This window comes from Schistocerca cancellata, chromosome 1, assembly GCF_023864275.1.
Source record: "Schistocerca cancellata isolate TAMUIC-IGC-003103 chromosome 1, iqSchCanc2.1, whole genome shotgun sequence".
NCBI lineage: Eukaryota > Metazoa > Arthropoda > Insecta > Orthoptera > Acrididae > Schistocerca > Schistocerca cancellata.
Window position 1 is genome coordinate 770,082,178 of NC_064626.1, and position 17,148 is coordinate 770,099,325.

General features: G+C 37.8%; 1 protein-coding gene across 1 annotated transcript in view; it reads left to right on the top strand.

Moving 5' to 3' along the window:
• Positions 1 to 1,995: 1,995 nt before the first annotated feature.
• Positions 1,996 to 17,148, top strand: part of LOC126101437 (ankyrin repeat domain-containing protein SOWAHA) — a 408,466-nt gene continuing 393,313 nt past the window's right edge. The window contains exon 1 of the mRNA XM_049912125.1: positions 1,996 to 2,173. Coding sequence (XP_049768082.1) covers positions 2,047 to 2,173 — 127 coding nt within the window. The 5' untranslated portion in view covers positions 1,996 to 2,046. The remainder of the gene's footprint in view (positions 2,174 to 17,148) is intronic.

Below are 17,148 nucleotides of genomic sequence, written 5' to 3' on the forward strand. Positions count from 1 at the left end.
TTCATTTCGAGTGATTTAGTGATATCAAACGAGGCTGTCTTGCATATAAGTTGAGTGTTCTATCACTGCACCACAGGTAGTATAAGATACATAATATTTAGTGCATTATCTGTCAGCAGAACTGATGGACCAGACTAAAAGAAGGGGGCATCATCCTACTTTACAATCGCTACTTAAAAATTATTTATGACAATTCCTACGCAAAGTCCGTGCAGATGGGTCGCCATGTTGTAAGAAGACCGCCACCTCGCCTCTATTTGTCCTGTCAACAAGAAACACTTAGACTTTCCATTTGGTTTTCCTGTACTACACTTTTTACTCTAAAGAATCTACTGGGCAGTACATCTCAGTCAGTCACTGAAATTACGAAGAACTCTTCTGATTCTGACTGCTTTTCGAAAAATACACTTCCTTCGCTGCTGGGTTCTAATTCGCTTGTTTGGTGTTCGTTGCAACTTTTGTGAGATCTTCACCAATTTTAATATATTTTTGTCGAAAGTGTATTATGAGTTATACTTATTTAATACTGTGGTAGTTTCAGCATTATATTATGCAAGTTTGTGGTCTTGCATCATTTTATGATTTTTTGATGTATCGCTTCTTGGAACGCTTTCGTCTATTAGTGACTTGATATACGTGACTACTGATCAAATGACGTGGTAGAGGCTGAGTTCGCTATCTAATCAAAAAGAAAGCAAGGGGACCCGCCCCCCCCCCCCGCCCCGCCCCCCCCCCCCCAACTATCTCTCAAGCAAACGAAAAAAATATAGTGTAACCACTTGTTCTTCTTTCAGCAAAATGATTTAAAAGACGGTATTACACAGGTTTCTAATAGAGCCGGAACTGTAACTTTTTTATGTGTACTTACAAGTAGCCATTCTTCTTCCAAATAGTGGTGTAGGCCTATACAGGTTCTTACTGAACTCACCTTAAAATTCCTAATACTTACAAAGGTTCCACGTTAGATGATAAGGGATTTCTAATCAGGTCATTATTTACCCAACGCCTAACCTCTTTTTTGAGTTTAGATGGTTGTCGATGAAATTAGAAACATTAAGTAAATGCTATTATCACAGTATTCAAATGAAAAAAGTGTTGTATATAACGAGGCAACGGTTGTTGCAGTTGTCAAGGTGTTGGCGCCCACTTGTGAACCGCACTCGGCATTTAGTTTATATTTTTTTAAAGTTAAAATCACGGCAATGAACAGTAATCAAACAGAAGTGTAGCTTGAAAGGATTGATTAGCTCGTTGAACGTGCTCAGGGAACGCAGATGATTAGACTAAAGATTAGATTAGATTAATACTTGTTCCATATATCATGGATGCTATACTGGAACGTGTCAGCTTAACAAAAGGCTTCTTTAGATTGCCATAATCCATTTTTGTTTAATTTTTGTTCTTACGGTATCTTAATTTTTTCTAATTTATTTTTAAATATTGGTTGGCTATCTGACAGACATTTTATGCTATTTATTAAGTAATCAAAGATTTTTGTACCAGCCAAAGTTAGATTTAGCCTAAAATAGTGAAGTAGATAGCGCTGATAGCGAAGAGCTGATATCTGGGTTCGAGTCCCAGCCGTCACATAGTTTTCAATTTGTCAGGTATGTAAATTAGCTCCTTTGTGGCATTATGTCAGGTCCCTGTATTTCCAACTGTCTCAGTGCCAGCGGAGCGTTAGTCTGTCGGCGTAAAAGATAAAAAAAAAATCGTGATATTGTAACATTGCGCTGTAGCTAACATTCAATGAGACAGGGTTAAAGCATTTACGAGAAAAGTATCGGCCGTCCTGTTGTAGAGAAACAATAATTTTATCATTAAGGATACTATGACCTCTTCGCTTGTCCATTCATTATCGAATGTTGCGTTTCATGAACAATTATAGGTACAATATAACTTACGCGTTCAATGTCTTTTGAATCATCTGCGATTAACAGCTGGCAACGGTCGATAGTCGATAGTATGTTTACAACTGTCGACGGAGGTGTGAGTCGATAACTGTTTACACCTGTAGCAAACACCTGGTATTATTTTGATAGCAAAATGGCAGGGCCAAGTGAACTTTCGAAAGAAGCGATAAAAAGTTTTATGCTAGATCATGGTGGTAAAGTAACAAATCATGAACTCGTAAAATATTTTAAACCATTTCTGACCGATCCGGAAACAAGAGGTATGTTGACATCATTGTGTAGTGTTGTGTCAGGAAAGTGACAGTCGTTTTAATAGTTTATTTACAAATATTTCGTGGAAGTGCTTCTAATTGTATATCAGAATTTGATAATATGTGAACAGGGACCTGAATATTGTCGAATTACAGCGTGACAACAAAATAAACACAGTTAATATGTTGCGAGAAATGTCGATGTTTAAGGTTATGTTACCTACTGGGCGTGTGCTGTGGTAGTAAACAAAGCGTAAAGCATGTTTCCATGAAATTGTAAGCATTGCTGTTTATTCCGTAATGCTACGAAAGAACATTAAATACCAAACATTTTACAAAAGTGTGCTGTAATTCAGTTACAAAGTGAAATATGCTTGACATATGATGCCGAAATGGTTCCCAGTTCTGTTTTGAAGCTTTGCATAGCACTCATACGAGTATTTACCAAAAGCGTCTGAAAACTGGACAAGGCTGCAAAACATAACTGATAAAGCAATGCGTTTTGATTCCGCTTATGACGTATTCTCATGTTAGTTTACAAAATATGTAAATTTACACATTGTCTATAAAAGTCATTTTCTGGCTACTGCCTGCCGTCTCTGCCACAAACTTCTAAAGATCCCAATAAAATCGGATGCAGAGCTTTCTGACAAAGCAGTTTATAATGTTTTAGTCATTCCTCAAGCGAATTCACAGGGGAGCTGTATAGGATGTAGAGTTCCAGTTTCAAATTCACATTCACTGCCTCACAATTTACAGCACACCATTCTTTTATGTTACAGTGTGTGTTTTGCCTGTTAAAGAAGGACTGCTGTTGAATCCTTTTGTTTGTAGTTCATTGTTACTGTTTGATTCTCTTCAGTCTCAATTTCACCGTGTCCACATTGTCATAATTTTCCATTTGTCCCTTTGACCTGCCAGAGAAATCGTTCCTCCACAAGTGCATTGCTCATTACCATTGACTGTTGCATATTTATGATTTCTATACTTCATATGACAATCATTTTTTATGTGCCCATTAACATACATTAACAACAAATAGGCCTATATAGAAGTAGTTTTCTGTATTCGTTCTTATTTAACTGATATAAGCTGTCTAGAGCCTTGTGGTGTTGCAGGTTTTAGTGTAGAAACTTTATATGTGTATAGTATAAAGTTTATCAATTGTATTTGGTTTTATATAGTTATTTATTTTTTAGGAGTGAATATTTCTTTTAAATCATAAACTGGAAAACCAGTAACATTCTGTACATTTAGTTGAACTTTTCTTTCTATTGTACCCACAACAGCAAGAATTTAGCTAGTTGATTGATGGATTGTCAGATCCCTAAAACATCTTATTATGTTACACTGAGAGCAATGAAAAGTGTGACATGATGTTTTGCTCCATGTGGTAACAATTAGCAGTGGTGCTTTGCAGGTGGCAAGAAAGCTGTAAAAGCAGGAGTTGACTGTAAATATGGTGATCTACTTATTTAGGTCTTTTCATATTCTCACATACTTGCTAATGCATTTCAATATTTGTTCAAGATCATTTGGCATTATGCTCAGTGTTTAAATTGTGGTAAATACAATATTGTTATCAGTCAGATTCGTATAATTTGTGTAATATGTATTGCGTAGTTTTCAGTTTCAACCTGTTAGTTACATTTATGCACACAAGAAAGGGGGCTGCTGATTCCTAATAAACGATAGAGGTAAAGACTCTGAGTGCTAGTACTGCTGCAAAGAATGGTAGCCTGCACACCACAGCCATACAGAACTGAGGCTTTTCAATTCCATTTTCTAGTTTTCTGATTCACGTTGATTAATTATGGTTTCTACATACATCTCCATCAATTTGTGATCCTATCCTGTTGTGCAAGTAAGAAAAGTTTTGTTCTGCCACTTCAAGTATGTTGTGTTCATATCTTACTGTTTGCACTACTACTTGTTTTCACATCACTTGTGGTTTTCATGAGAGACAGATATCTTATTAAAGTAATATGTATCAACATGAAAATAACATTTTTCCAACTGAGATGAAATTCTGTACAGAAGCTTAATACTGTTGTCTTTTATGCTGTATGTGTTACTGTGGTTAGCATACTTAGTTCTCGCAGTTTGCTTCAAGTGTTTTTGTGTCACATTTTCAAAACTGAATTTCTGCCACAGTTTAATTATTGACATTGCTCACGCAAATTGACTGATTGAAAAGGACGTGATACTGTTGTTTACACTGAGATTCCCTTTCATGACAGTTAATGAGAGTGGTTATCTCCAGAACTTCTGTTCCTAGGCTGGTATAGTCTTTCCAGGTGTTGCTTTATTGAGACTAAAATAAAACTGAAGTTCATCTATACTGAAGTATAATGTTGGTTCTGTACCCACAGTTCGGACAGCATGGAAGTACGTTTCCTCCATGAAAGTTATTCTCTTTGTCTTTTTTTTCTCCCTTACTGATCAGTGTGTATATTTTCTGAACTGATGATTATGAAATTAGGTGCAGCATTGTTTCAGTGTCTGTCGTGAAAAATCTACATTTTCACCTGTCTCGAGCATTTTGCTGTGTCTTAAGATGCTTTTCTCTAGGCCTACAATATTGATTCATATTTTTAAAATAAACTATGACATCAAAGTATGGAAAAGGTAAATGTTTGCAGTAATCAGATTTTTCTTGGACTGATGTGTCTAGGTGTAGTAATGAAGTATCAGTTCAAATAGCCAGTAGTTTGTAACTGAGAAAAATTAGTGTAGAAATCATTCTTTGTTTATTTCATGGTGATTCTCTGTGAAAGAAACTAATCAGTTCATAATTATCTGCCTTTGAAGTGCTTAACTTAGAAAATTGTATTGTTATTTGTGCCGAGCTTAAGTAAAAATATACATACTGAATATATGGCAATCTGGTGTAAATTGTCCTTGGATTAGAACCAAGATTGTTCCTAATATATTCATTTGAGGTGAGAGGGGAACTTGCACTAATTTTATGAAATTATAAGGGGATGTAGGAAGCAAAGCACAGAGTCTTTCAAAATAAAAGCCAAAGCTACTGAAAAATCTTGTTTATTAATCATCAAATGTACTAATGCTACAACTTCATAACTTATAGCCACATTGGCCTTAACTGAGAGAATATACCTTACATGAGATTTAATAACTGTTGCTGGCAACCCAATAACATTAAATACATGAGAACAGTTACTACATTCACAGGCTGCCATTGGTTGGTGATACGAACAGAACAATGCATATTGATGATAGAATACTGCGGGATTTTTTCAGAACCTAGAGCCATCTGGCTTTTTTAGTTACAAGAGAATAATGGCAAATGGTGAAATAGTTTCGATACATCATTACAATGTTCCGACTGTCTTAAACTAATACTGAATTGATACATCTGTCTGTATAGTGATACAAGATGCTGGTTTGGTTTGCAAGGATGATTTTTTTCGATTGGAGGAAAGAGTGGTGGCACATGTCCCTTGCTAGAGACACCACTTGATTCCATCAGAAACCATAGTGCACAGCGACGGTAGACTATAAGGAAGGAGAAGCACACAGCAGTCACTCCTGCCTATACACCTATAAAAGCAGATGATGGCATGAATAGCTGTGAGTCTGTTGAATTGTAATAAAAATGCACTGAAGATGGCTATTTATAGCCAAAATGTAGATTTACAAGAATAATAAAAGCTATATATTAGTAGATATTGTGCATAGTGCATCACATAGTCATAAAGCAAAAATAAGTAGGATCACATTTCCTTCATTGACATTGGTGTACTTCATTATTAACCACACCTGTCTCTTGTCTGCATAGCATTGTGTTATTGAGAGACTGCACCCATTAGTTCTGTTCATATGTTTAAGATGTATGATTGTTGTGGACATATCATTGACCTTACCAAAGAAATATTGATTTAGTGTACACCTGATTGATTTGTCTTCTTGTTCAACTATCTATAACATATTTAACCACCATGCAAGTCTCGGCATAAGGGAATGCATATCATCAAACAGCCATTCAATTGATCCCCGCTGCAGGGAAACACACTACCGTATGATACATCCCTTAGCTTATATACCGGGAGATCAAAAAGTTTGTATGAATTTGAAAACTTAATCAACCACGGAATAATTAGATAGAGAGTTAAAAATTGACACACATGCTTAGATGACACGGGGTTTTATTAGAACAAAAAAAAAAAGTTTACAAAATGTCTGACAGATGGTGCTGGACAGCTAAACGTCAGTGACTGCTACCATGACGGGTGAGAGGTACTCCGATATGTTACAGAATCGCATCGTCCCCAGCCTGGCTGATAAACACCTGCTGGAACGTACAACGTTTATGCAGGATGGTGTTCCAACCCATATTGTTAGACATGTGAAAGATCTCTTGCTTGCTGAGCCGCCACTTTCGTCATGCTTGGCCTCCCAGGTCCCCAGACCTCAGTCCGTGCGATTATTGGCTTTGGGGTTATCTGAAGTCGCAAGTGTATCGTGATCAACCGACATCTCTAGGGATGCTGAAAGACGACATCCGACACCAATGCCTCACCATAACTTCGGACATGCTTTACAGTGCTGTTCACAACATTATTCCTCGACTACACCTATTGTTGAGGAAAGATGGTTGACATATTGAGCATTTCCTGTAAAGAACATCATCTTTGCTTTGTCTTACTTTGTTATGCTAATTATTGCTATTCTGATCAGATGAAGTGCCATCTGTTGGGCATTTTTTTGACCCTTTGAATTTTTTTTTTTTTTTTTTTTTTTTTTTTGTTTGTTCTAATAAAACCCCATGTCATTCCAAGCATGTGTGTCAATTTGTACCTCTCTATCTATATTATTCTGTGATTTATTCAGTTTTCAAATTTATACTGACTTTTTGATCACCCAGTACTTGCTTCTTATCAGTCTTGTGGTCTTAATGCTTACTTTACTCTGAGTCACCTTCCACTTGTCTCTCTCTCTCTCTCTCTCTCTCTCTCTCTCTCTCTCTCTCTCTCTCTCTCTCACACACACACACACATACACACACACTCACACACACACACACACACTCGCGCGCGGGCAGTTTATTTGTCCTCTGTTTGAAGATGTGAGATAGTCCTGAAATTGAAACTGGGCTGTGAACTTTGAAACTGAGAATGGAATGAAAAAGGGTGATAGTAGTGGCAGGTTTAAAATATGTTTTGGTCCCTAAGGGATACCCAGAGGGCTCAATACCCATTAAAGAGAGCCTTCTGATTGATATGAATTTGCTCAGAGGTTTCTGCACAGCATACTGTAACTATCAGCTCATATTACTTCTTAAATGTGATTTTTATATGTATTCATAAATGAGCTTTATTGGGCCTAGCAAAACTTGCTCCTGGGATTCTCACGTATCTTGTTTCTGTAGCTCCCCCCCCCCCCCCATCCCATTAAAAAAACTATGTTTAGTTGTGAGTTCTTAGTTTTAGATTTTTTCCTCCTTTGTGCTGCCTGCTAATTTGGCACCTTTGCACTAAAACTGGGTTGTGTGTAATTTCAGGAGACAGGTGGCAAAATGATAACCCTGTATGGTGCTTTGGTTGCAGAAGTGGCAGAGAATCACTCTCTGACATACCCACACACTGGCAAGGAAAATGGAAATAAATAGCATTTTTCTCACAGAGTTTCTCTCGGGAATTTTAAATAGAACTCCTGTTCTTCAATACCTTGACCTAGTACTTGGTAGCCATCAGAATGTAAAGTGTTGTCTTTTTGCTGATCCTATAGTATGTATCTGGTGCTGCTGCAAACTTAAGATTCATTACTGATTGAAGTCCTCTTGTCATTGATTTGTGGCAATGGAATTTTTCAGACTCTTACCACTTGATGTTCTTTCAATTTCCTCAAACCCGAGTGATTCAACATTTCTTGTACTTTATATCAACAATTTGACATGTTCGTCTGAGAAAAAATGAGGATAATGCTCTAAGCAATAGGATGTTGGACAATCAAAATGTTTGTAAAAATATCAGCATTGGATTAGTATTGGATTTTTTTTTTTTTTTTACTTTTTTCAAACGTATTTATGTTGTGAATTTATAAGTAAATAATTTGTCAAACTCTTGAATTTTACATTTGCTTTGTACTCACCTCCTCCCAGTTGCCTCTCCTCAGTTGCTTTTCTGACCTTCTCAAGTAATTAGTAATCAGTTCCATGCATAAATCCTGGAGTTCTTTCCACTGATGGTTGATCAGAAACTATTTATCTTCTTTAAAGGTGCTTTGTCAAAAAGTAGTCATGTTTTTTAACAAAAACAGAGTGGAGTAGTGTAGTAGCTAGTACACTGGATTTGCATTTGGGAGGATGACAGTTCTAACCCACGTCTGGACATCCTAATTTAGATTTTGTGCAATTTCCTTAAGTCACTTAAAACAAACACTAGGATGTTTCCTTTGAAAGGGCATAGTCTTTTTCCTTCTCCATCCTTGTCTCAATCCAAGCTTGTGCTCCGTCTCTAATGACCTCGTTGTCAACGGGACATTAAACACTAATCTTGTCGTCCTCCTCCTCCATTTTTTAACAAAATCTGCTTCTTTTAGTCTGTGAATGCCTGATGGTCTTCCAGTATTGTTTGTAGTGGCCACCATTTTTTATTCAAATCTAAAAATTTTGGGGTGCAGTTTCCTAGCTTGTATGTAGGAATTAATACTTTTTTTTTGATAAATCATTGCTTCCTGAAGCTGAAGTGGCTCTCCCAACACCCAGTTAATTTAAACATCCACAAATAGTAAAAGAATACCTTTAACATTTGATCAACGGATGGGAGTATGCTTCCAGTTATTTCAAGGGAGTAATACCCAAGTAAATAAATTTTCTTCCTGAATTGAATGGAAGACAAGGATATTGTTTTTGGTACAATTGTTACCTTCCCTTAAAAATAAATAACTCCTGAGGTGGTTCAAGTTGGGCCATAATAATGAACAGTTTGTCTCACTTCCCCCCCCCTCCCCCCACTCCCTCCCCCTCTGCGTATCTTGGGATTTCTGACCAGTCACGGTGTGAAAGAAATGTGGTGTGTGACATGAGAATGCATTCAGTTAATGGTACAGGTATCAACAATTTGGATACATAGGATAATTAAGAAATCTTATTAAAAATAGCCACACTAATAGACATCAGTTTGCGTCTTGCGTAGTTTTGTGACAGTTTAAATTTCGAGGATCTTAATTTCCTAATAAACCGAACTTGTCAAATGGGTCATGTGGCTGATGATGTTAGAACTCTAATATAAACCGTCCCCAAGCAGCCATCATTAAATTTATTTAGGCCTAACTAGTATGGCGAATTTAAATTTCAAAATAACAGCTGAATGCCTGAACCTAACTAAATTCTAAATAAATGGTTTGATAGTGGATATTTGAAGGAAAAAAAGTTGAAAATAGTGCACAACAGCACAAATGTTCATGGGACACTATGGTACATGCTTTTGACAATAGTAACACCATTTTAACTCTTTGCCTTCAAGCTTATATTCAGTACTGCTCAATTCTTTCCTGAGTTTGCTTAGTTTAGCATCAAAAGTTTGGGAACTGATGGTCTACCAGAATGTTTGAGGTGTGTTTAGTAAGTAATGCACAACATTTTTTTTTCTAGTAACAGGTTGGTTTTATTCAGGATTCCAATACAGGACATTATTCCCCACTCTTTTGACTACAAAAGCCTATTTTTTAACATAATCTCCATTCAATGTAACTGCCTTACGTCACCCTTCTGGGAGGGCCTATGTGCCCTTATTAACAAAGGGCACCCCACTGGCCGACATCTGAGCCAAGGTTTTGCTGCATCAATAGCCTCCCCATCATCCACGTACTACTTCCTGTAGAGTGCTTCCTCAATTGGGTCAAACAGATGGAAGTTGGAAGGTGCAAAATTTGGGCTGAATGGTATATGAGGAAAAACAGTCCAGTGAAGTTCTATGAACTCCTCTCGGGTGCACAGTGAGGTGTTTGATTGTGGTCCATCAGTCACCTCAGATGAGATTGTCTGCGTGTTCCAACATTGCAGGAGTCACAGCTGTGTGTGGCTGGCTGGTACACTGGAGGTCAGACAGGTTTGCGAGATCTTGTTGTGATGATGAGAGATGGCTTGCCCAATGACTCATCATGCTTTTATTCAGTGCCAGGTCTCTGTAGACAATCTGGAAGCAGCATTGAATATCTGCGATGCTCTGGTTTTCTACCGAAAGGAGCTCAATGACAGCTGTCTGTCTGGAACACACGTCCATTACGGATGCCAATTTGAAGGGTACATATAGTGCTGCCACCTATCAGACCTTCATGAAACTGTAGGAGCAGAAGAAGGAATATTCCATGATAACCCACAGAAAATTCTGCATTTTTTCAACTGCAATTAGCTGAGTAAAAAAAGTGTTTCATTACTTATTGAACACCCCTTGCAGTAGCATGTGACAAAGTGCTGTATATAGTTTTTACTGATGTGATGATGGTGATAGCCCAAAACACTTAATGATATGTTAACAAAAATAATATTGGTGACCCAAGATTACTGTATTTCCTTCAGGGCTAAAATAGCAGTAGATATTCTGAGACATTTCTTTTCAAAAGTGATAAAAGTATGAGCCTGAAGCTCATTGGCAAGTGGTTATTATCACTGCCTCTAGATCATGAGAGTTCTGGTTTCAATTCCCAGTTGGGTCAGATAATTTCTTCACTAGAACACTGTGTTTTCCTTATCATTTCCTCTCATCTTCATTGACATGCGAGTTGTCGAAATGTTGTGAAATAGAGGTCTTCCAGAAGGTGCCCAAACAACCCCAATGGGATCTTCCAATCAATAAGGTCATACAGTCTTTTTTATGTAGTCATAGTTCATACAACTTTTTCAACCACTGGGCAAATTGCTACACAGTTTGTTGTGCTTTTTGACACATTATTGTTTCCAATGTATCTGTACTGCCATCGTGAATCATAATGTTCTGTGTGTAGGCCTACATACTTTATCATTTTAGCTACTCTTTTGTTCTACCGCTCCAGTAATTTTTTTTTTTTTTTTTGTTTCTTTGCTGAGTCATATAGTTTGCAATTATAGAGTTTTCCCATAGTTTTTCTAAAACATTGGGGGCAAATTTGCTGTTTGACAAGATCAACCGAGTTTGCATCCATGTTTTTTTTTCAAGCTGCTTTCTGTCTTGACATTCTGGGTATCATCTTTATGGCTACTGAAGAGATTGCATACACTCATTTCTCTGTCATCTCCTGGAATATTGCTGCATGGTTTGGGATCCTTACCTTGTAGGGTTGATGGAGGAGATCCAAAAAGTTCAAAGGAGAGCAGCTCATTCTGAATTATTGCAAACCAGAGGACAGAATGTCACAGGTGTGTTAAATGAGTTTGGGTAGAATGCGTTTTTTGCTGTGGCAAGGTCTTTCATGAAATTTCAGTCACAAACTTTATGAACCAAGTGCAAGAATATTTTGTTGACTCCCACATACGTATGAAGACATGACCATCATCATGAAATAAAAGAAATCAGAGCTTGCATGGAAAGATCTAGCGATTCATTTTTCCCATGTGTTATTTGAAAGTGGAGCAGTCAAGTAAGTGTCTGAGAACCCTCTGCCAAATGTTTGTGTATGAAATACAGAGGAGTCTCATACATGTATATGGCCGGCTGTCCAGACTTAAGTTTTCCACAGTTTCCCTAAATTGCTCAAGCTAAATGTCAGGATGGGTTCCTTGAAAGTGCACAGCCAGCATTGTAACTTATTACTGTTTAAAGGAATTCAACACCATAACTTCACCAGACATGCATCTTTTTCCATAACAACCTTTACAGTTACCATTTTTGTGTCACACCTGTGCTTCAGAAGGCATCGCATGCTACAGTTTTCTATAAAAAAAACCAACAGATGCTGAAAAAGTCCCATATTCCCTAACGTCCTCTCAACTCTGGTCCATCTGAAGGGGGATGACGAGCTGAGGAGGTCAACAGATCTTTGTTCCATCTGGCTGCCAGAGAATGTTGCATCTTCTTGTGTTGTCTCTGCCATGCTGAACTCTTGCAGCACTGCTCTGTTACACAAGTGTTTGGGTTTGATATTCCCCTGAAGTAGAACATCATCTCAAGTTGTTGACTTCCTTTTTGAGGGATCTCCCTTAACCTCGTGGTGACTTCTTAGCAGCTGGAGATATTTGTTTTTCCATCTATACCAAATGTTTTCCTTAACCTTTTTGTCCTAATTGGAACTCATTGGCAAGATACTTCCTAGTTGCTGGTTCTGACCCACATGGAATAGTTTCCATTTTGCCACGATTTAGGAAGTGAGCTGGTATCAGCACTGTGTCACTCTCTCCCTAAGTGAAGGATATGAGTTTATTGCAGCTTCTGTTTCTACCAAAATGGTGTTTAGGCTCTTTTCACCCACCTGAGAGTGACCAAGCCTATTATTTGTTCCCATCAGCCTCAGCTCCAAAATACACACACACACACACACACACACACACACACACACACACACACACGAACAGCATCCATTACAGTTATGTCACACACATGCTGAAGGGGGCCATACAGTTTTCAGCAGATGGTGTACGAGTCTTGTGTTCCTCAACAGCCAATTTCCTTCCCCATCCTCCTCCAGTATGAGCTTTTTGCTGCCTCTAGTGACTTCATCAAAACACCAATAATCTCCCTTCCAGTGCCACAAAGCTAGGTACCTGTTGTGAAGTAAGATGGTATAGAGGTTAAGGTCCTGGAGCTATGGTCTTTTGAAGAAATTGAAGAGAAACTAAAAATTTGAAGTAAGTCCACTAATATATTAATATTTCAAAGAGTACATTGATATCTCAGGAAGCTGATATTGTAGTCCACAAAGCATTAACAGTGATTGCTGACAAACAAGATGCTGACCAATGATGTTCCAAACATGTATGATGAATGACATGTCAGACAAACTTGTTGATGAGGGAAGTAGACATGCACAATCCTACCTACATGTGGCCAGGTATTTTCCTGCTGAAATTTTAGTGTTTGTTTGCACCTGAAGGGTGGTACCACAGGCTCTAAAAACAACTGGATGTAATTGTTTCCATTCATATTATCCGCGTATTTGGGAGTCAATATCACATGCTTTATTCAACAGCACCCCAACTCATCACACTTACGCGGTTATCCAGTTACATCAGTTAAGAGTGTAAGCTGCCAATTTGTGGTCAGTGTATTTAAGACGTGGTGACATAGGGAATGCTGAAGTGATATTTGTCAAAAATGCTAATTGTGTCATCCAGTGTATAGGTGACGGATATCACTGGAGAGTTTTATTGAGCTTATCTGTTCACTATCTCTCGCCAGGCTTGTTAATAGTCTATGCTAAACATTCTTTGAATTTTTTCATTGGGCTATGCATTCTGGGTACACAGTTTTCAGAAATATTTAGTAGGTAGCATGCCCAATGCAGCCTTTTGCTGTGAACATCATATGCTTCATTTATTAATGGCTAAGAACTGTGCTTAACTCAATTTTTGCTAAGAATTCCTAATGGTTTCACATACCACACAGAGACAATGAAAGATATATATTTTATAAATAGAAGTACATAGATTGTGTTTATTTCTGTTTATATTTCCTGGTATACTTAAGTGTGATGATGCATCTTAAAGTTTTCCATCTTTACTGTGGTTGTTATTTTTGTATTGTGGCAAAAAGTATTGTAATTGCATTGTATAGAACTTCACTATATGAATGAACTTCACTATGTCAATGGTAGACAGTGAAAACTTCATAACTCCATCTGTCTCTGAAAACCCATGTTTCCAGTAGCCAGCAATTCCATAATCAAAGAGAGTTTTGAAAGTGCATGGGTTTCTCTAACCTGTATATAACAAGGCTTCTACCATATAGTTACACATGTAGCAACTTTATGTATCACTTTATATTATTTTTTAAGAAACCGTTTTTGCTTTACAAATGCTTGCTTAACCAAATTGAGTTACAAGGTTTTCATTTCGTACCATCGAAGTATAAGCTGTGAAAGAAATGAAACAAACATACAAAACACTGGTGAAACTTAAGTGCCATGATACAGCTGCCATATTTGCAAGTGTGGAAGACAAAAGAATAGGTGAGTAGATTGTACAGGTTAATTGACATCGACTTTCAAGAGAGACTGTTTGCAGAGTATTAGATAGGATAGTAACAACTTGTTAAACAGAAACAAAAAAAAAAATGTTCTAACAGAAAGTAAGACCAGACATGGTCAAAACAGCATGTGCTAAAACTTAATTTGGATTAGACTAGCATAATTCCTCAGTAAAAGTAGTAGTTTCTGAAACTGCATCCGAAGCACATTGTTGTATGGAAGGAACATGAATTGTAGACAGTCGCAGTAAAGAACAGAAGAAGAACATGAATTGTAGACAGTCGCAGTAAAGAACAGAAGAAGGGGAAAAATAAAGATCAGAGTATGCAGCTTTGATTATTGGGGCTGTCACTATCTCTGTAGAGATAAGATTGCCATAAGTAACAGAATGCGGAGGTTGCTATCCTTTCAATATATTTATGTCTTACAAATACTGACATTGGAAGAAACTGTGACAGAAATGATCAGCAGAATTTGAGATAGTGTTGGAAAAGGACAACTTCGTATGATGCATATTTTACCTGGCAACAGTAAGTTGTTATAAGAATGTGACTGTGGAGAAGGCAGAACATCGATGTATGTTGCAGAAAATATACACTTAGGTATGAAGCCATGCAGGGATTAGAAATGCATGTCAAGAAGCTTTTGAATTCACATGAATAGATGTGAATGTTCTATGTGGGAACGTTTCTTGGAGTTGTTATGGATCTTCCTCGGGAAGGAAGGAAAATTAGAGTTTTGTATGCCATCAGTGATGAGGTCATTAGAGACAGACTGCATTCTTGGACAGGGCAAGGATCGAAAAGGAGAATGGGGGATGTTCTTTTCAAAGGACTGGCCCAGCATTCTGCAATAGTTTACAGAATCCATAGTAAACCTAAGTCAGAATGACTGATGAGGATTTCAATGCCGCTTCCTCCAAATACAAGTCCTGTGCGCCGATCAAGCCATTTATTTTATTTTATTGTCTTTTTATATGATTCTGTGGGAGCCAAGGCTACATACAAGAAGGTGTTTCGAACTTCCCCTCGACAATTTGATTCGTATTGACAGGCTGTGTAGGCCACGACAAAATAGCAAGACGCAACTCTCAACCGTTTTCGAGAGAATCAGTTTTGAACATTTTGCGCATGCTCACATACTTTGTATGGTTATAGTAACCAAGGATTCCGCAACCAAGTGAGTAAACGCTTAGTTTCATAAGCGCGAGGTCTATTTCATTCCTACTAATTGTAAGAACAAGTATGCGTTGTACGTCGTGAAATTATGTGCTGAATTACCGCGAGAAATTGATATACAGAAGACGAGTGTGCCTCTAGGAAGCCTTTCACCTTGGATTTGAATACTTGGGTTTTATCGTTCTTTCTTTTTTGGCTAGAAGCCTGTTGAAAATAAAATCTGCGGAATAGTGTACAACTATAATTAAAATTTCTTAGATCGACGACTTACATAATTAATTTGAGGTTTGTCACTGCATGTTCGCTGTGTTCAGAAAAATCTGGCGTGTAGCTGGAACAAGCTGTTCTTAATGGGTCATCTAGATGTGAATCTGTCAGGCTGAATCTGTATTTATACTTGATTATGCTCATAGATGAAAACGTGACTTCACAAATATATGTCGAGCCGAAACAAGAATAAGTTTGCAAAGCAACACTGACAATCATGGGACTTTTATTCCTGTCCATCAGAGTCCAGAAAATTTTCTGCAGGTCTCTCATACCTACCTCCCCCAGGTTCAGTATGACAACTGAAACAAATGGGTTAGTGATAATCACTGGCTAAACGGGTCACGAAATTCTGTAAATAGTATTTCAAGATGCTTGGCAAACGATAGATAGTCGTATCTGCGGTTTCCACAATTGAATTCAAAGCTGGAAAGTGTTATACGGAGGTTTTTTTACATGTGCAATCCATAATACTAGTTTCATCTGAAAAGTATTTGCTGTACTTACGGCTGAAATGTAGCGATTTTCCCTTGCAATTGGAGGTTTAGCTATTTAATTTTATTATCTGTCAAGAAACCTAAATCAAGAAACCATGGTATGTCGTTAAGTTCTTGATGATTTCAGAAGATCTCATCCAGAAGATTGCAGAATCGTTCCATAGTTTTCCCCATAATAAGCCATCTTACGCTAGCATGAAATGCTCATAATATGATATATTCAAAAGATTTCTGAACAATTGGTGCCGCGTAGAATATGCTCAGATGTAATTTTCTACACGAATTTCAAGTTTCGTGACATAGTCAAACTTCAGAACTTTTGCACATATAGCTTCCTGTGTGATAATACAGTGATAAGAAAGAAATTTAGGAAATGAATCATCGTCAGCTCGTCAGCACAGAGTGCAAGAAACCCACCGAGTGAGGGGACGCAGTAGTTAACACACTGGACTTGCATTCGGGAGGACGACGCGACGGTTCAAACCCGCATGCGGCCATCCTGATTTAGGTTTTCGGTGATATCCCTAAATCACTCCAGGTCGTGATGGTTCCTTTGGAAGGGCACGGCCGATATCCTTCCCCATCCTTTCCTAATCCGATGGGACCGATGACCTCGCTGTTTGGCCCTCTCCCCAAACAAACAAACCAACCAACCTCACAGCAAGAAACCCGTTATTCTGTCCGTCGTTGAAGGTGGTTGTTATCACAACACGTTTAGAGTGCGGGAAGTCGCTACCTTTCACAAACATAAGGAAAGCGTTAAATATGTCTTGTCCCCTAATACGTTCATGTGGAGGCAACACTTTAATAAACTACTCTTTAACCGTAAAATCTCTAAAGACCATTCTAATAAATGACTACAACTCTCCAACATGAGAAATATCAGTGCTTTCATCAAACTGAAGCGAAAAATACACAC